This window comes from Pongo abelii, chromosome 1 (assembly GCF_028885655.2).
Source record: "Pongo abelii isolate AG06213 chromosome 1, NHGRI_mPonAbe1-v2.0_pri, whole genome shotgun sequence".
Taxonomy (NCBI): domain Eukaryota; kingdom Metazoa; phylum Chordata; class Mammalia; order Primates; family Hominidae; genus Pongo; species Pongo abelii.
The window spans coordinates 139,330,000-139,351,281 of NC_071985.2; the positions used below are offsets into that span (position 1 = coordinate 139,330,000).

Sequence of the window (21,282 nt, forward strand, 5' to 3'; positions counted from 1 at the left end):
ATAATTAAAGAAGTAAACAGTCATTCATTTAAAACATTCTATAACTTAAGACTGACAAGTGACCTTCCTTCCCTGTCTGTATTTCAACTACTTGGAAAAGAAGGTCTGTACTAGTGAAATTTTGCTTAAGAGTAGGACCTCTTAATTCAACGTAACGAACACTTACAGATCAAGTGTCCTTTTAAGAGGGAGGAAATTGTCAATCTGGTTACTAATGAGAAACAAACTAAAATAGTAAGAATATAATTTCTGTGACTCAACTAAACATTTCTAAAGTTTGAACTTTAAAAAGTGGGACGCTGGAAAGAATGATTTAAACAGAGTAGACACAGTGATGTTATTTAAAACTTCATAAGCTTAAAAGCAAAATAATGAGGGAGTCCAGTTTCACCCTGCTGGCTTCCCTGTTGGCCATTCACAGTGGGGCAGCATGCCTGCCAGGAGGGGCCAAGGTGCCTGCCAGACCTTCTGTTGCAAGTAGAGATGCACCCACAATGGAATCACAGGATGAGGACTCATAATTGGCATAAGCCAAAAAAAATTATTAAAAAAAAACCTTTTCATTTATATTGCCAAGTTTCTCTGTTTGTTTTCTAGTGATCTGTCTTGGAGAATAGATATCTGTGGTGCAAAAACTGTTTGCTGTATAGTCTTGTGTAAATAACTGGATATTCTATTTCCAATTAGAGGCTCGGGCTATAGGGCCAACTGTGATGTTTTCTAGCTCCCTGGAAAAGGTGTCTGGGTGTGGAGAATGTCTTCTTTCTGGTTAGCAGCAATTGGGTGGCTGGCTGGGAAAGAAAGAGACACAGCATTTCTGCATTTAAATATAATTTTAATTTGGTTCAGATTTTTTGAAGCTTTTGGATTTGTAATGCATTAACTTGGTTTTATGATACTGTCCTTATATTCCTTCCCTTGCTTCTCTAAAAAGGGTGAGGAGAATAAGCAGATCCAGGACCCCTTGGAGCCCTGAAACTAGAATCTGAGAACACTTGAACTCCTGTTTGCTTTCACAACAGAATGAACAAGGCTCCCGTAGCAGGCCTTGCTGGGTTCACCTGGGGGCAGTGCTAAGAGGGAACTTTAGTCTTATCCTTTTCTCTGCTCTCAAGGTGTTTTAGATGAAGAAAAGCAGAATAATTTCATGGGAAGTACCAGATACCCCCTCAGAAGTTCTCTGGGTAGTTTGCCTGACTTTTTTTGGCCTCGCTGCCAGAGAGCACTGCTGGTTTGTCTGTGTGTGGCTGCATGGGCTAACATGTTGACACGGGGGACCCGGTGCGGATGCTTCCACAGGCCTGATGAGATCAGTGCTGACATGGGCTTGGGAGGCATCCTAAATGTGATGCCGCTTCTCTTGGCTTCCCTTTTATAAAAGGGGGAGGGGAAGGAGGGGTAGGGTAGGGGTAAGGCCAGAGTGGGAGAGTTACCTGGCAACTTCTCTGTGCCTTTTTGTAGCCTTAGTGTCGAATGGTCAACTGCACATCTAATCGACTTCTTTAACCATTACTCCTGAGAGCCTCTCACTTGCTGGCACTGTACCAGGACACATAGTCTAATGTAGTCCACATCTGCTTCAGACCTCAGGCTCCTCTTCCTAGCGGAGTCTCCTCTGTTTTGTGGTCTGTAAGTTGAGGATAGTACCCCTTTCTTCACAGGATTATAAAAATTAAATCTTCTAATTTATGTAAATCACTAGCACAAAGTAAATGCTCAATAAATGTTTTCTTGTTTCCTAAGACAGATACAGTCTCTGCTTTCACGTGCTAGCTTTTTCCAACAGTCTGGACAGAGGGCCATCCAGCTTCCCATCCACCAGATGACCGTGGACCTTCACACCCATCTTGGAAGGCCGTTCATCCCGTTTTCAGATGGTTTAGTTGTTGGAAAGTACTTCCTTAAGTGAGGTGAAAATCTCCCTCCCCGTAGGTCCCTCTGGCTGTGCCTAAACGGAATATTTGCTCCTTCTTCCATACAGAAGTCCTAAGCTGTTATTGACAAGCAGCCTGTGTCTACCTTCTCCCCAAGCCCACTCTCACCCAGGCTAAATGTTCGTCTTCCTTTTGGTTCTTCCCATGTTATGTGGCTTCAGTACCTTCTCTCTCTACCTGGTTGCTGGTTTTCTGGACCTGTCCTGGGGAGCCAGTGTTCTATTTATTCCTGTTTTATTTACTTTTAGGGTATAAGTGAATATTCCAGATGTGCTCTGACAAATGGCTCCTACCTCCTTTCATTCTGGTTTTTAATCTTCTGTCAATGTAGCCTAACATCCCACTGGCATCTTTGATAACTATATCCTGCTATTTCACAATTAAACTTGGTCAATCAGATTTCACATCTTTCCCATCTTCTACTTTCACAAGTGGAATTTTTAAATTAGAAGTTCAAATTTTATTCCTGTTCTATTTCATCGGGTTAGGTTTTACCTAATTTTGCCAAAAAATCACCTAATTTTTGGGGGGGAGGGAAGACCTTATTAATGTGATTTAATACACAGGCACACTTATAACACTTAATATATGCCCACATATTACTTACTAATACTTAAGTATTAGCAATTAAGTAATTAGTAATTAATTAGTGATTAAGTAATTAGTAATTAATTAGTGATTAAGTAATTAATTAGTGATTAAGTAATTAATTAGTGATTAATACTAATTACTTACAAAATACTTAAAACAGCCAGGTGCTGTTTTAAGTATTTTGATAAATTTCACCTTTGCTCTGTCTCCACAACTATCCTATGATACAAGTACTATTATTCCCATTTTATAGATGACAAAACTGAGGCATAGAGAGGTTGTGGTCACATGGTGAACTGTGTTGAGCTTCACACAGTAGTAAGTGATAGAGGCAGTATTTGAAACCAGGTAGTCTGGCTTTATAGCCTGTGTTCATTATCACTCAGCTGGAGTGACTGTTACATGAACTAGCCCTTCTGGTTTTCTTTTTTGAGACAGAGTCTCGCTCTGTTGCCCAGGTTGGTGTGCAGTGGCATAATTTTGGCTCACTGCAACCTCCGCCTCCTGGGCTCAAGTCATTCTCCTGCCTCAGGCTTCCAAATAGCTGGGCTTACAGGCGCTTGCCACCATGCCTAGCTAATTTTTGTATTTTTAGTAGAGACAAGGTTTCACCGTGTTGGCCAGGCTGGTCTCGAACTCATGACCTCAAGTGATCTTCCTGCCTTGGCCTCCCAAAGTGTTGGGATTACAGGCGTGAGCCATCGCACCCTCCTAGGCTGCTGCTGCCTTTTTTTTTTTTTTTCTTGATTAATGAATTTGATCACTGTGCCATCAAAGTTCTCGTTTAAGGGATCATAATAGTATGAATGGAATGGGGGCTTGGATGGAACAATTCTGTCCACTTACAAGGACCTTTCTAGATAATCAGTGGTTTGTTGGGCTTTTTTTTTGGTTGCGGGTAGAGTGGGTAGGGTGCTGGCTGTTGAGTTCAAACAAATCTACCTATGGAATACTAGATAACTTGGGGTCTTATAAATGGTTTGGTCATAGCAATGTCATGACTTCCTCAACTTCCTTGTTGAAATCCAGATATGATTTAATTATAGCATTCATTAGATCTGCTGATCTATTCATCATATCACAAAAGGCAATATAGTCAGATTTGTGACTGTAACTTTTTTTTTTTAGGTACTCAACAAGTCATTCTGGTTAAATTTTGCCTAGGACCTGCTGTTTTTACCAGATTTATTTGTAAAACCCTTTTCCTTTTGTCTTTTTTTTCCAGCTACATGATTTTTATTTTTATTTATTTATTTCCTTTCACCTTTTGAAAGCTGAAACAATCTTTTTTCCCTTTCTCTAGAGAGGCATGTGAAAACTCACCACACTTCCTAAGCTAGGTCTCTTTGGCTAGACCTCAAACTCTTGGGAAAGAGGTAGATAACCAGAGTTGGCCAAGCCAGGTGCTGTGTGTGAGTGGTTCCTGGGGCAGCACTGGCTGCAGTTAGCAGTGTCCCCACACAAAGATGGGACCACCTCAAGACAAAATGTCCTGTGCTGTCCCCATAGCCTTGCTTGTCTGCGCAGACCCAGGCACCCAAGATGTCCCCCAACCCACCCCTGAGTGAACTCCCCTGTGCTCCTGCTTGGCCCTCCACCATAACACACTTCTCTTGGCAGAAAAGAAGGAAACCAGGAGTTGCTGAGCAATCTGTGTCTTCCCTTAGCCCAGGGCCCTTTGCTTCCAGCGGTTGGCTCTCCTTGTTCTCAGTCTTCTTATCCTAGTTACTAGAGCTTTCTTATGCTTCTTAATTTTTCCTTTCTGGTTCCTTGAAGCTGGAGCTGGTGTTCAAGAAGAGTTCCCTGCCCTCTAAAGCAGGGAACAGTCAGTGAGAGCAGTCAGTCTCACTGTGGAAGTTAGGTCCAAGCAGGGGGAATGACAGCTAATGACACAGGGCAGCCTGCAGGAGTGGTGCAGACCAGGGAGGCTGCAGCCAGGAGCCAGGCTGAGGGAAGGTGCCTCAGGGAGGGCTTCCTGGAGGAGGTTGGACCAAGACCCACTGGCTGGGAGAGGCAGTCTTGGCTGGAGTGATGGCGGGCCTCAGAGAGAAGAGGAATATGAGGCTAGTCAGGTAACTTGGGGTTTCCAAATAGCTGGTCCTCAGTTTTGCTGTCAGGACACTGAAGTACTGTTATGAATTAGGAAGGTTTAATCACAAGTAGGAGGAAATATAAGCAAGCACTGACTGATGATAGTTAATGTTAGAGATTGTAGGAGAGAAAGCTGGGAAGACAAACCTCAAACCTCATTAGCCAGTTAACGAAAAATTCTCTATTTTATTCTTTCTTAATTATCCTAATCTCTTTCATTTAAGACCTTAGTTTTTAAAGAGTCTCCTTTTGGGTCTGTATTTCAGTCAAACCTCATTAAAGACCATCCCTTTTCATTTTTAATGTGTAATTTCCATTTACCAAGAGTAGCTTTTGGAGAGAGATCAAGATCAAACCATTTACCTCTACACATAGCACCTCTCTCCTCCATCCCATTATGCCTCTCACTAAAGCAGAACTAAAACCCTCACCTCATAAGCCCTGCTTTTATTGCAGACATTTCAAGGGAATGGCTTTGGATGGCTTTAATACAATTTTCCCTAATTTGAGTCATTCATCCAATGCTATGTCATGTTTGAATGACCCATGTTACTTTTCTCGTGTAGAGATAGTCCACTGGCACCCAAATATTTCACAATTTTAAGTGAAAAAGAAAAGATGGACCCAGGCGCGGTGGCTCACACCTGTAATCTCAGCACTTTGGGAGGCCGACGTGGGCGGATCAGTTGAAGTCAGGAGTTCAAGACCAGCCTGGCCAACATGGTGAAATCCCCGTCTCTACTAAAAATACAAAAATTAGCCAGGTGTGATGGTGCATGCCTGTGATCCCAGCTACTCAGGAGGCTAAGTCGGGAGAATCGCTTGAACCTGGGAGGCAGAGGTTGCAGTGAGCCAAGATCACGCCATTGCACTCCAGCCAGGGCGACAAGAGTGAGACTCAAAAAAAAAATGTATTTCAAGAAAACAATACGTAGGAACTTTATCATACAGCTGGTCTCTGATGCCATTGTTTGGGGCTACCTTATACGTGAGAGCACTTCAAATCTCCTTTGGTACTTTAGTTACTAAGTCATAACAAAGAGCAGCAAAGTGAGGGTCTCTTTGGAAGCAGAGTGTCCTTCTATTTAGAAGAAGTGTTTTCTCTAGAATATCACTGTCCCGTAGAACTTTTTGCAATGTTGGAAATATTCTATAATTGGGTCATGCTAGCTGCTAGCCACTGGTGTAACTGAGGAGCTGATTTGTAAATTTTATTTGGCTTTAATTTAAATAAAGCTTCTTTAAACATCTTAAATTTTATAGTTCTGTTAACCTGTATGTTTTTTTGTTCTGGTCTCAGGAACCCTTTTTTACCCCCAGACCATCTTACCTTTTCTGGTGAAAAGGGTTTGGGTTCCCAGCAAGGAGTTGCATCTCTAAGACAGCAAATTTGATTAGGTTTCTTAAACAGTCCTATGATTCTGTGGGAGGGGCATTCATGTTTAGAGCAAAAGTTCACCACACAAGAATCTTTCTTATAAAATTACTTTTCTTTTTACCTTCTTTACCAAAAATACCTCTTTAAATCTTTAACTTTCTTTTCATCTCTTATTTCCTGATTCCTTTACCTTGTTTTAGACATAACCCTATGAGGGTTGAGTTAGACAAAGATATTTTACCTTTAATAAGAACATTAAAAAGAAAATGTTTTCCTGTAATTCTTAAATCAGAAATTACCCAGATACTTAATATCGAATAATAACCTTAGATCCTAAATTATGACAAGTTTGTTTGTAAGCATTTATTCCATTACATTTATCTGATTAATGTAATAGTTTACCTAGACTATTAACAAAAACTGTGATAGCTAATATTTAAAGTTATTTTCCTTTTAACTATTTTTATAACTGTGAATTTCAGGTATTTACTTAAGTAATAAAACTTATGCTTAATTTTAAGGGTATTTATACCGATAACTCAGCATTTAGTTATTTTCATTAAGCCAACAATATTTCATAGGTATACGCAAGCAAAGATTATTCTGTCTTGGGCTGGGTTTTATCGTTGATAACCCTCATGGCAAATGTTATAGTATTCTGCAGGGGTAAACATTGCTAGTATTTTACCAATAGTTTTTTTTTTTTTTTTTTTTTGAGACGGAGTTTTGCTCTTGTTGCCCAGGCTGGAGTGCAGTGGCACCATCTCAGCTTGCCGCAACCTCTGCCTCCCAGATTCAAGTGATTCTCCTGCCTCACCCTCCCAAGTAGCTGGGATTACAGGCATGCACCACCATGCCAGGCTAATTTTGTATTTTTAGTAGAGACAGGGTTTCTCCATGTTGGTCAGGCTGGTCTTGAACTCCCGACCTCAGGTGATCCACATGTCCCGGCCTCCCAAAGTGCTGGGATTACAGGCGTGAGCCACCATGCCCAGCCTACCAATAATTTTAGAGCCACCTTATTTATTAAAGATTTTACTTAAGTCACGGTTATCTGGGTAATTTCCAATTTAAGAATTACAGGAAAACATTTTATTTTTAATGTTCTCATTAAAGGTAAAATATCTTTGTCTAATTCAAATCTTATAGGGTTATGTCTAAAAGCATTTGACTAGTCTTTTAAGTATCTGATTAAGTGCTTTTATATATTTTTTAAGCCAATTAATTAGAGCTCTTTATATATTTTTAGTAGTGAAACATTGTTTACACAATGTATAAATATATAGAGGTATTTAGGCATGCTGATAGAAATACATTTTATAGATTCATAAAGGCTTCCTTTTTCCTTTTTTCTAGTTAAAAATTTTTGATAACATGTTGCATCACTCTAGGCAGTTCTCAGCTAAATACTCCTAAATTTTCATATTAAAGGAAAGAACTTAGGTGAAGATCCGATAGCAAAATTTACATTATAAGCCACAGGGAGAAAAAGTTTGGTATGCTAGAGGGAAATTAAAATAAATTTAGCTGCCAATTAAACATAAATATAAAATTATATATTTATATATTATGTACATATAATGTATAATATATGCATATCATAAAGTGCATATATAATTTATAATGGCCTGTTAAATATACATAGATACATATATACACACACACACACACACAAAGATCCTGTAGCTTGACTTTAGTACTTTAGCCATGAAATAAGTATAAATCCGCTGGCTTGCAAAAAAAAAAAAAAAAAAAAAAAAAAACTGTTAGATCCAAACAGTGGTTTTTATCTCAGTAGAAAAGTAACAGCAGATTTAAAGTAGGCAGAAAGGAAGACAGAAAAAGAGAATTTAGGAACTCTATAGTTTGCAGGTCGACCTTAAGGTTCTTTTTCCTTAATGTAAATGTGCACAAAGACCATATTACTTCTATTTTACATAAACTCTGGCAAGTAGAGGTGCCATAAAACGTACAGAGTAGTCAAAAGGGGATCATTCTCCTTATTTTCTCCTTATTTTTAGAGTATTTCTTTCTCACTTTTTTTTTTTTTTTTTTCCTCTTGAAAGGAGGAACTGAGCTCTGGCCTAGGATTTTTGTGTGGTGGATGGATATGTGTCCTGGACGAGCCATTTTAAAAATTAATTTGCACTGAGGATTTCCCTGCAGGGTTGCTGCACATTGTGGGGGGCCAACCCCCCAGACATTCCCACGAGGCCCCCAGTCACCCATAGGTGCCTTTTGGCTGGGAGGAGCAAATGCCCTTTCTCTTCAGAGCTGGAAAAACTCAGTCTCTCATTTACCTATGAAAACAACAGTTCACTTTCTCACACAAATGCGCACAGTCAAGCCAAATTGAGATTAATTCTGAGAGAAAAAGCAATAGAGGAGGCCCTTTAGAATGCACCTTCAAACTAGAATTAGGATTCTTAAACAACAACTTCCTAGGAGAAAAATCAGCTCAAGAATAAATTAAGGACCATCAACCAAAACGGGAGGTCCAGAGCTCAGGAGGACTTACCAGTTCCACCAGAGGAGAAGCTCAAGCTGGGTGAGGCTTCAACGGGCCCCAGCGGGTACCTTAGCTCCAGTTTTGGGCAACTCCTTCAGGGTCCTGAGTCTTCTCTGAGGCCCCACGTGTTTGGGCATCAAATTATTGTCAATGAAAAGAGTCACACTCTGTAAAATATTTGAAGAGATTTATTCTGAGCCAAATATGAGTGACCATGGCCTGTGACACAGGCCTCAGGAGGTCTTGAAAGAATGTGCCCCTGGTGGTTGAGGCACAGCTTGATTTTATACATTTTAGGGAGGCATGAGCCATCCATCAATCAAATACTTTTAAGAAATACATTGATTTGGTCCAGAAAGGCAGGACAACTCAAAGCAGGGACTTCCAGGCTGTAGGTGAATTTAAACATTTTCTGGTTGACAATTGGTTGAGTTTGTCTAAAGACTGGGGATTGATAGAAAGGAAATGTTCACGTTAAGATAAAAGATTGTGGAGACCAAGGTTCCTTTGAAGTCTTATAGTGGCTGTCCTTAGAGACAACAGATGACAAATGTTTCCTATTCCAGTCTTTAAAAGGTGCTAGACTTTTAGTTAATTTCTTTAGGATTGGGAGGGCCTGGAAGAAAAAGATCTAGCTATGTTACTAGAGATTCTTTACAGATGCAGATTTTCCCCCACAAAGGACAGCTTTGCAGGGCCATTTCAAGATATGACAAAGAAACATGTTTTGGGGTAAAATATTTTGACTTTCTTCTTTGTCACATGTTATGCCAGAGTCAGATTGGAAAGTAAGTCATGATATATAGGGTTAAATAAAACCCATCTGATGAGAATTTATGGTTTGTAGGACATGACTCTCCAGACCCCTTAGATAGGAATTTGGGCAAGATAAAAAAATCTGAGCTTAGTCCTCAGTATGTATCCAAGATATACAACATGATGCTATGGAATACATGCAATATTTAAAAGGTTACTATAGTTGAAGCAAATTAACATATTCATCATCTCACATAGTTATCCACTTTTTTGTTTTTGTGGCAAGAACAATTGAAATCTAGTCAGTATGAATTCCATATACTGTACAATTGTATTACCTATAGTCCTCATGTTGTCCGTTAGCGCTCTAGGCTTGTTCATCCTACGTATCTGCTGCTTTCTATCCTTTGACCTACATCTCGCCATTTCCTCTGCCTTCTGCCCCCATCCCCATAACCACTGATTTATTCTCTCTCTGTATATTTGACTTTTTAAAAAAATTTCTTTTTTTTTTTTTTTTTGAGACAGAGTCTTGCTCTGTCGCCCAGGCTAGAGTGCGGTGGCATGATCTTGGCTCACTGCAACCTCCGCCTCCTGGGTTCAAGCAATTCTCCTGCCTCAGCCTCCCAGGTAGCTGGGACTACAAGCGCCCACCACCACGCCTGGCTAATTTTTTTTTTTTTTTTTTGGTATTTTTAGTAGAGACGGGGTTTCACCATGTTGGTCATGCTTGTCTCCAACTCCTGACCTCAAGTGATCCACCTGCCTCGGTCCCCCAAAATGCTGGGATTACAAGCATGAGCCACCACGCCTGGCCTCTTTTTTTTTTTTTTTTCTTTTTTGAGATGGAGTTTTGCTCTTGTTGCCTAGGCTGGAGTGCAATGGTGTGAGCTCGGCTCACCGCAACCTCTGCCTCCTGGATTCAAGCGATTCTCTTGCCTCAGCCTCTCTAGTAGCTGGGATTACAGGCATGCGCCACCACGCCCAGCTAATTTTGTATTTTTAGTAGAGACGGGTTTCTCCATGCTGGTCAGGCTGGTCTCGAACTCCCCACCTGCCTTGATCCTCCCGCCTTGGCCTCCCAAAGTGCTGGGATTACAGGCATGAGCCACCGCACCTGGCCCATATGGGGGAATAAAAACACTGGGCACATAGATCAGTAGGATGAATTGCTGAGGTTTTCACCAGGAGTGGGTGGGTAACAGCCAGTGATGAGAAGAGAAGGCTCTGTTCCCTCCATCACCCAGGCACTGGGCAACCTGGGGCAGCCCTACCACCCACCTAAGCCTCTCTCTTCTTACTGTCAATGTGGGCACAACACAGTTACTGGTGGGGATGTTTTGGGGATTAACCCAGACATCACCAGTAACCGAAAGTGCCACACGTTCCCCTACCCAGTCCTGCCTGCCTCCCACCTCTGCCCTCCACTGAGCTCTTTGCTTCAGACTTTCACTTTCTATGCTCAAGTAAATCTAGAATTACCACATATAAATACTCTAACATTCTGGGGCCTGAATTTGACAGGAAAGCATGTGGGAGCTTCTAGACTGAGGTCATGGTGGTATCTCCCACCCACCACACGCACCCTGTTGTGAATACTGCCTGGGAGATGGGGCCCAGCTTAGTAACTTAATGAATAGGGTGAAATAATGTTGGACACATTATACTCAATGTAAGAATGCATCGTTCCCAACCATTCTCATATTTATATTTTCTCTTTTCAGGGATCCACATCTTCTGGACCCAACTGTGGAATATGTGAAGGTAGGAAATCAGAATTAAACATGTAGCCGTGACCCTGGGTAGTAGATTTCCTATTTGGAACACAAAGTTGCTAAATAATGCTGCAGCCTGGTTTGTGTAAAAAGCCGATTAGACTCTCCAAAACAATGGGGAGGAAATTTGACTCCCTTAGGCCTTTGGTAAATTTTGTAGGGGTCTCACGTCACCCTATTACAGGTACCCTTATCTGGCCTTAGAGCCAGATGTGTTTTAAAATTCAGAGTTGTTTTTTTTTTTTCCATAAAGGTAATATGGTACGTATAGTAATACCCCCAGAGAGGTTTGGGGTCAGCAATCCATAATCACACTCATTATTTTCACAGTGACATGTAAGAATATTCACACTAAGAGGGATAAATAGATGACAAGTGATTTTATGTAGTTCAGGTCACATTTTGCCACCAAATGAGTTTGCTGCCAAGTGAGGTTTTTTTAATGTTAGTGTTCAGAGTTTTTTGGATTTTGGAATGTAGATGAGGAATCGTGGACCCGTATTTACTTTCAGTGGAGGACCGAAGGCTCCCTGAGATTTTATGAGCCATCTTTTCCATTCCAACAGCCACCCTCTTGTTCAGGGCTAATCTGGGGCCAAGTAGTAATATTAGGTACTTAGTTACTTTCCAGCGGGACTGGCAGTCAATGCTTCTAAGTATTCAACCCTTCTAAGTAATGTATTTCTTCTGAGCAGGAAGAAAAGATGCTTTTCACTTCTTCCCTCTGCCTCCTCATTTTCCAGTGTTGCTGTTTGCTTTATTTTCTTTTATTTTAGAAACTGTTTTCTGTCACCTCCTACAAAAGAAAGAAGTCTGATTCTCACATTTGGTTTCTTGGATTTATGACAACATACTTATTTTTTGGGAGAAATCGTGGCAAGAGTTAGAGTTTAGAATCAGGAGTCTCATTCCACCTTCGCTATCCCAAAGGCAGCATCCTAGTTTCAGAGTATGTAGGCCTGTCACTTTTGTGTGTACCCATGCCTTCCCCCAGAGTTCTGCCATTTCCTCCCTCTTTAAAAGACTGGAGGATGGACGGAAGAGGAGGAAGCTCCAGTAGAACCACTTGGCCACTTGGGGCGATCGTAGTGAGGTTTGTTGGAATGGAGGTGGATATTCTTTTTTCCCGTCTCTTATACCTGAATGACAACTGAGCTGTGTTTTCATGGGAGAAAATGTGTAATCCTAAACCCTCAGGGCTACCACACCGGAATCTGGCCAGAGCTTTATAAATAGTGTATCTGTGTCCCTCCCGGATACATCACATGTTTTGTGCAGGTTGTGCATTGCAAAGTATTAGAGGATGCTATTTGCATAGACTGTGATTTGACTTAACAAAAAATGCACTCTAGAATTCTGCAGTGTGTAACAACAGCCCTTTAAAAATCACTCCATGCCTTGTTTCAGAAACTGGCTATCTCCTACCACGGGCCAGTCTGGCTGTGCTCAGCAAGTGTACTGCCTTCTTACTCCAATACCTCAGTCTTTTCTTTTACAAAAGTCTAAACCCCTTTTAAGATAATTTGGTAGTGCATTCTCAAGCTAAATATAGAGGATTTTGGAATGGCCTGTTTAGGTATTATCCAAGCTATTGCATCTCATTTATGAATATCAATCATTGTGAGTTGAGTGGTATTGACAAAGAAGAGATATCGGAGTTGTCGGTGGCTTCTGTTTATCTGGGCTCTGTTTGCCTTCTCCTGGCAGTGAGATGTGATGGAACTGCTCTTTGAGGTTCAGAGGGTTCTCCTTTTCAAGAACTTGTTGAGGTATTCTGAAGGGTACCCTTTCCTCCTAACTTGATCTGAATCTAGTCAGAGCCTTATAAATGATGTGTCTGTATCCTTCCTGAATGCATCACTTTTTTTTTCTTTCTCACTTCACCCTTGGTTTAGAGGGATGGTTTGGGAATGTGTTGAGCCAATGTAGGGTATTTTCATTTGCCTCTGTGGACACTAAGGCTCTGAAAGCACATTCATAGAGGTCCCTGAGGTAAAGGTCCAAGGGGACCCAGGGACCCGTCTTCTTGGGTTGGGTCTGTTGTAGCACTTCTCACACTTAGTTGCCCTGTGGAGCCAGGCTGACCAGTGCCAGGAAGGCCCCATAAGTTGATGCCAGCTGGTACCTCATGGCTGGAGATAAATCAAGGGAGGTGAGAGAGTTGCAGATAAACTGAGGTGCAGTTTGACCCCCTTAACTTCTTATCTACAATCCTCTTGTGTACTTAATGCCTCTTGAGCTTGGAGAAAAGTAGTTCTATGTGAATTATGTTGTGTCATAAAGACCCCTTCCAGTAGGTTCAGATTCATTGGCCGAAAAAACAAGCATTAAGAAGCCAAATTTTAGGATCCATTTTGACCCCAGAATGGGGGGAGTCTTATCCTATCCTGAGTCTCATCCAGGCAGGGGAAGCACCCAGTTGTGGCCAACAGACAGCAGTCCAAATACTGGCAGGAGCTCCAGCCCCAGGTCTCCCTCCCTCCCTGTGTCTTTAAATGCTGCTCCCCTGCTGGGCGCGGTGGCTCACACCTGTAATCCCAGCACTTTGGGAGGCCGAGGTGGGCAGATCACCTGAGGTCAGGAGTTCGAGACCAGCCTGGCCAACATGGTGAAACCCTGTCTGTACTAAAAATACAAAAATTAGCCGGGTGTGGTGGCAGGCATCTGTAATCCTAGCTACTCGGGAGGCTGAGGGAGGAGAATTGCTTGAACCTGGGAGGCGGAGGTTGCAGTGAGCCGAAGTCGCACCATTGTACTCCAGCCTGGGCGACAACAGTGAGACTCCGTCTCAAAAAAAAAAAAAAAATGCTGCTCCCCTCCCCATCGGAGACTTTCCAACCATCTTCCCTTGGTTTTTTCAGTGCCCACATAGAAGAGAGAGGTCTGGGATTGCCTCCTGCCTCCTTGGGTCTGGGAGAGACAAGGTACTGAGGCTGACCCTCATAGCTCATGGGGCGAGGGGACTGCAGTGTCATGGCAGGAGAGAGCTGGGTGGAGAAAGAATCCAACATTCAGCTCTGGCAGTTTGTATGTGTGTCCTCCTAGCACCGTGCACCGTTTGTGTTGCAGTACATTCATGCCGGGTGAAAGGGGACCGGTTTCTCGGTTGCTTAGCTACCGGTCGTTCATCCCAAGCGGAATGGAGGAAAATATGCATGGCTGGGAAGCCCCAGGGCTGTTTGGCAGCTCTTTTACCTTGTCCAGCAGGCTGGCCTCCTGCTGGGACTCCTGACAGCACCAAGACCCCAAAGGCTCAATTGGATATTTGGATGTGAGAGGAAAATAAATTGCAGATCCAAAGTAGTCCAGGGATTTGGGGAATCTCATTCCTCACTGTTTCCGTCTCTTTAATTCTGGCACTTAAAGGAGAGAATTTTGTTTTTTTTCTTTTCTTTTTTCTCCCGTTTTTCCTAACCTTCTCTCCTCACAATTTTTTCCCCCCACAGTAGCTCAGAACATGATCATCTTGAGAGTTTGGTTTTAACTTTTGTCTAATCATGAGGTCCTTTTCTGTGATCAAACGTAATTGATTCTATTTCCCTGCATTGAAAGGAAAGATTTCTTCCAGGTTGGAAAGCCGAACCCTCCAGAGTAGCTCCACCTTCCTCCTGCTGTTTACCATGTAGCTGGTGACTTCGGTTCCTGGCGTACAGCTCTGGAATTTTCCTCTGCGTACCTAGCATACCTTACCCTAGATAAAACCAAACTTTTTTTTTTAATAGGAGGAAATATCTTTTAGAGCCAATAACCCTAGGCAAAATTATGAAGTAGAATTTTATCTCTATACTGCTTAACCTACTCACTGCCCCATTGCATTTGGCCAGATTTTTACTTCGTTAAAACACAATTACACTGTGTCCAGTTTCTTAGATCACTGTCAAGTAGTTGCTTAGAAAATTTGATAAAATAGTAGTGCTAAAATGTTAATAAATGATAACAGCTCCGTGTGTTCCCCTTCCCAGATAGCTGTCCAACAGAGATTCACATCCCGTGAGAACCCCCACCCCAGGGAGGGAGCTGGGTCCACACTCTGGTTCTTTTTGTTTTGTTTTGTTTTGAGATGGAGTCTTGCTTTGTTGCCCAGGCTGGAGTACAATGGCACAATCTTGGCTCACTGCAACCTCCGCCTCTCAGGTTCAAGCAATTCTCCTGCCTCAGCCTCCTGAGTAGCTGGAGCTACAGGTGTCTGCCACCAAAGCTGGCTAATTTTTTGTGTTTTTAGTAGAGATGGGGTTTCACCGTATTAGCCAGGATGGTCTCGATCTCCTGACCTCATGATCCACCCACCTCGGCCTCCCAAAGTGCTGGGATTACAGGCGTGAGCCACTGCGCCCCAGCCCACACTCTTGTTCTAATTAGCAATGTGACCCTGGATTTGCCACCTGCTCTCTGTGGGTTCCATTGTCCCCACGATAGAAACCTTGGAGTGGGCTAATGTTCCTTCTAGCTTAAGTTTTTAGGATTCTCCATGCCTAGAATAGGCTGGAGAGGAAAATCTTGTAGCCAGTGGTAAGGAGTTCTTAATTGTGTGATATCCCTGTTGATCCTAACATTGCCCTATTGATTGGAACAGGATACCATTTCATGTTGTATCTTGAATATGAAGACCAAGGTCATGACGGATCATAACTGCCACCACCATGTTCCCAGAAGAGTGGAAGTTACCCCAGTACTCTTGCATTGCTCTGTGATCCATTATGGTTCACTTCTGTAACCCCCTTTGAACCTATGAAGCCTAGGTTCACTTCCACTCTTTATCATTCTCTTCCTTTTATTTTCCCCAGGAACTGCATCTTTAAGCTTCAGAAGTTGCCCCCACAACCTGCACTAAATATAAATGTATATTATCTCTTCTGGGTGCAGTGGCTTACGCCTGTAATCCCAGCACTTTGGGAGGCTGAGGTGGGTGGATCACCTGAGGTCAGGAGTTCGAGACCAGCCTGACCAACATGGTGAAGCCCCGACTCTACTAAAAATACAAAAATTAGCTGAGCATGGTGGAAGGCGCCTCAGGAGGCCGAGGCAGGAGAATCGCTTGAACCTGGCAGGTGGAGGTTGCAGTGAGCCAAGATTGGGCCATTGCACTCCAGGCTGGGCAACAGAGCAAGACTCGTCTCAAAAAAAAAAAAAAAAAAAAAAAATTTACGTTTTCTCCTTCCCCTTTATACCTATATTCCTTTTAGCCTCAAGACTAGTACTGTTTTGTTTGTTTTGTTTTTTGAGACAGGGGCTTACTCTGTTGCCCATGCTGGACTGCAGTGGCGGGATCGTAGCTCACTGAAGCTTTGAACTCCTCGGCTCAAGCAATCCTCCCACCTCAGCCCCCCCAAGTAACTGGGACCACAGACGACCACCACCATGCCTGACTAATTTTTTTTTATTTTTTGTAGAAACAGGGTCTCACTATGTTGCCCAGGCTTGTCTCGAACTCTTGGCCTCAAGTGATACTCCTGCCTCAGCCTCCCAAAGTGCTGGGATCACAGATATGAGCCACCATGCTGGGCCAAGACTAATTCTTTTTGGCCTCTTCACACACCAGCACTACAGTTATTTTAGTAAAGAGTTCTTTTCTAGGAGTGGTTTAAGCTGTAGTTTTTTAAGGGAGGAAGTGATTGGCTAGGGCAGGGCTGCATGATTTTTCTTTTAGAAGAAGTGTTTATTATACATTTTCCATTTTAAAATAAATTGTCCTCAAAAAAGTTACATTAGAAAATATGGTGAAGTAGAAAAAAATATTGGAATGCCTGTTTTTTTTTTTTGTTTTTTTTTTTTTTTTCAAATTAGCCGTGAATAGGCAAGTGGTTTTTTGTGGCCAGGCTATAAACAGCACGCTTGCCCGCCTGTGGACAAAGGCCTGCTCTCCAGGCTACCGCAGTGAGGAAGTGTCAGGACGGAATGCAGCCTTTTGTTCCTGGCTAGATTCCTAGTGAACGCATGTCCTCTTTCTTTTGTAGTCAGCCTTGGTGGGTTCTTGTTAGACCCACTGTGAGCTGTAATAGAATGACCTACAGTCTCTGAGCTTGTTGCGCAGGTTAGGAGAAGAAAGGACAAGGCTGCAGCTGTTATCCTGAGTGGGGACAGAGCCCTGCAGCTTCTCCCTTCACAGTGCAGATGACCCCAGAGAAACTCAGGAAGCTGTCCTTTGTGGGGTCAATGCTCCGAAAATTCTCCTTCCCCAAGGGTCTTCTAGGTCTACAGACATTACAGGCCATCCAAGGCTCAGATCTTAGCAAGGCCGTTTCCTGCAGCCGGCTGGGGATACATTAGGTCACCCAGCATATTTAAAAAGGAGTAATTACGCAAATTCCAGTGCCAAGAATAAGTGCCCTGGCTGCCGGAGACCTCAGTGGAGAAGGGGTGACGTGACTTCAGCTCCCTTTTTGTACTCAAGATGGCTGCAGCCATGGTCACAATTAAATAGCTGTCTTTGACGGAAGCCTTTTCTTCTAGCAGGAAAGCAGGCCAGTCTGCTCTGAATTAGCCAGCTCGCAAAGTCGTGAAAGGGACTTACAAAAACAATGGCACGCTGTACATTCCGTGAGATTTTAACAAGTTATATGAACCAAATAATGGGCCGATTGGCTGGCTCTGCAGGTTTTTGCCTGAGTGTGCACATTGGCAGAGCCAGCGCCATCCCCTGTGGGACCAGAGATCAAACGCCGCCAGCAGTGAATGTAAAACAGCCCTGGCCCACTCTGGGGCCCACATGCAGAGGGATGAAAGAGAGCTTCCACCCAACTTCTTCCACTCCACCCCAAAAACATTCTCTGCAAATATTCTTGGGAGGTTTGGTGTTACTACAGTTATTAAAAATGCTGAGGTAGGATGTTCCCACATGCTAGGTATGGATGACAGTCTCCCTCATTCAGTGGAATCTTATCCTTCAGGTCTATGAAAATGTGGCCATTTATAAAAAGTAAAACCTTTTGAAAACACATGTCCATATAAAAGTCTATATGCATGTTTATAGTGACATTATTCGTAATTGACAAAAACAAAAACTGGAGACAACCCCAAAGTCCTTCAACTGGAAAAAAGTAGTACGCCCATATAATGGCATATTATTTAACCTTAAAGAGGAATGGACTTTTATTTACTTATTTTTTTAAGAAACAGGGTCTCACTCTGTTGCCCAGGCTGGAGTTCAGTGGTGCAATCATAGCTCACTGTAACCTCAAACTCCTGGTCTTGAGTGATCCTCCCACCTCACTGAGTAGCTAGGACTCCAGGCACTCACTACCACACCCAGCTAACTTGTTTATTTTTTGTAGAGATGGGGTCTCCCTGTGTGCCTGGGCTGATCTCGAATTCTGGCCTTCCTCCTGCCTTGGCCTCCCAAAGTGCTGGGATTACATGTGTGAGCCACTGCGTCCAGCCTACGAGTGAACTATTGATATATGCAGAAACACACATTGTGTTAGTCTGTTTTCATGCTGCTGATAAAGACATACCCGAGACTGGGCAACTTACAAAAGAAAAAAGTTTATTGAACTTACAGTTCCATATGGCTGGTGAGGCCTCACAATCATGGTGGAAGGTGAAAAGCACGTCTCACATGGCAGCAGACAAGAGAAGAGAGCTTGTGCAGGGAAACTCTCTTTTTTTTTTTTTTTTTTTTTTAGACAGAGTCTCACTGTGTTGCCCTGGCTGGAGTGCAGTGGCATGATCTTGGCTCATTGCAACCTCCACTTCCTCAGTTCAAGCAATTCTCCTCCCTCAGCTTCCCAAGTAGCTGGGATTATAGGCATGGGCCACCATGCCCAGCTAATTTTTTTGTATTTTTAGTAGAGGTGGGGTTTTGCCATGTTGGCCAGCCTGGTCTCGCACTCCTGACCTCAAATGATCTGCCCACCTCGACCTCCCAAAGTGCTGGGATTATAGGCATGAGCCACTGCGCCCAGCGGAAACTCCCCATTTTAAACATCAGATCTCATGAGACTTATTCACTATCATGAGAACAGCATGGGAAAGACCTGCCCCCATGATTCAATTACCTCCCACCAGGTCCCTCCCACAACACATGGGAATTCAAGATGAGATTTGGGTGGGGACACAGCCAAACCATATCATGCATGAATCTTGAATACATTACGTTGAGTGAAAGTAGACAGTCTCAAAGGCTACGTACTCTAAAATTACATTTGTATGATATTGTGGAAAAGGCAAAACTTATAGTGACAGAAAACAAATAAATGGTTGAAAAGAGGTTGGGGAAGAGATGAAGTATACCAGGGAGCTTTCGGGGATGATAGAAATAGAAATATCGTGATTGTAGTGGTAGTTACCCAACTGGGGTTGGCTGTCAGTGCTCATGGAATTGTACTAAAAAGGGTGACTTTTGCTGAATGCAAATTATACCCAATAAGCCTGACCTTAAAAAGCAAGCTAGGCCGGTGTGATGGCTCACGCCTGTAATCCCAGCCCTTTGGGAGGCCAAGGCAGGTGGATCACAAGGTCAGGAGTTCAAGACCAGCTTGGCCAACATGGTGAAGCCCCTGACTACTAAAAAAAATACAAAAATTAGCCGGGCATGGTGGCGTACACCTGTAATCCCAGCTACTCGGGAGGCGGAGGCAGGAGAATTGCTTGAACCTGAGAGGCGGAGGTTGCAGTGAGCAAAGATTGCGCCACAGCACTCCAGACTGGGTGACAGAGCGAGACTGTATCAAAACAGACACAAAAAAGCAAGTTAAAGCCTTGTATTTCAGTCCTTAAGTGCTGCCACCTCAGTAGGAGAAATTTTCCATTTTGAGATGGGCCACACCAGGGAGGCCAGACCCTTGATGAGATGGAAAAAGTGCCGAGCTTGAGGATTTTTAACTGCAGTGGCTCATTCAACAGATATTTTTTAGTATATACCATGTGTTTTTAATTGTTCAGTCAGGTCAGACCAGGTGGGAGGAAAGTGTTACCAGGAGCCTAACCTGAGATAGTCGCAGTGGGAATGGAAAGTTAGGCCACAAGCTGAAGGGCTTTTAGAGACAGAATTAAGACCCAGTTATTAGGGAAGCTGAGAGATTCTAACAGGATGTAAATGGTGCAGGTGAGAGAAAGAAGCTAGGGGCAGTTGCTGGGACCACACTAGTACCTAGCATTGTGCCAGAAGCCAGTAAATAGGGAGGAGAGGGGATGTCCATTTGGAAACCTTGTTATCACAGTGACGTTAATCTTTGAGCATTTGTGGATATCTTTAGACCAAGAGGTCAGCAAACTATAGCCTAAGACCAAATCTAGCCCACCACCTATTTTTATATGACCACTAAGCTAAAAGTGGATTTTATATTTTAATATGGCTTTTTTTATGGCTTTTTTTTTTTGAGATGGAGTTTCGCTCTTGTTGCCCAGGCTGGAGTGCAATCGTGCAATCTGGGATCACTGCAACCTCTGCCTCCCAGGTTCAAGCAATTCTCCTGCCTCAGCCTCCCAAGTAGCTGGGATTACAGGTGTCTGCCACCACGCCCAGCTAATTTTTTATATTTTTATTAGAGATGGGGTTTCATCATGTTGGTCAGGCTGGTCTTTGAACTCCTGACCTCAGGTGATCCACTGCCTCGGCCTCCTGAAGTGCTAAAATGGCTTCTTAAAAATCAAAAGAAGAGTGGCAAAATTACATAAAGTTCCAGTTTTTATGTGCATCCATAGTTTTATTGGAACACAGCAATGCCCATTCATTTATGTATTGTCTGTGGCTGCTTTTCCTATAATGGTGGGATTGAGTACAGATTCTCCTCCACTTACGATGGGGCTACATCCCAATAAACCCATCATCAATTGAAAATATCGTAAGTTGAAAATGAATTTAATACACCTAATCTAGCGAATATTTTAGCTTAGCCCACTGAATATTATAGTTTACCCCAGCATCACCTAAGAGTATCATAGTACATGTTGCTAGGCCGGAAAAGATCACATTTCGAAATTTGAAGCACAGTTTCTACTGAATATGTATCACTTCAGCACCATCGTAAAGTTGAAAATCAGTGGAACCATTGTTAAGTTAGGGCCTCTGTAGTTGTGACACTATGGCCTCAGCCTAACAGAACCTTTTACAGAGTTTTCTGACCCTTGCTCTAGGCTATTTGCACCTTTACTGTTTCTGTTTTGCCTTCCCAATAATGCATAACGGGCTTTCAACAAAAGTGAGTCCTTGGGCAAATTTTGTGATCTTGCACAATCACGAGGATAGTGCTTTTGTCACACTGTGCAGGATTTGTGAGGTGTACCTGTCAGCTCTGAGCAGCATCTCTC

The 21,282-nt window shown here is 42.9% G+C and overlaps 1 protein-coding gene across 5 annotated transcripts in view; it reads left to right on the forward strand.

Moving 5' to 3' along the window:
• BCAR3 (BCAR3 adaptor protein, NSP family member) overlaps positions 1-21,282 on the forward strand; it is a 282,319-nt gene that overhangs the window by 190,821 nt on the left and 70,216 nt on the right. For all 5 annotated transcript variants that reach the window (XM_063718417.1, XM_054554113.1, XM_054554110.1 and 2 more), the window contains one exon: positions 10,984-11,023. In XM_063718417.1, the coding sequence (XP_063574487.1) occupies positions 10,984-11,023 (40 nt within the window). The remainder of the gene's footprint in view (positions 1-10,983; positions 11,024-21,282) is intronic.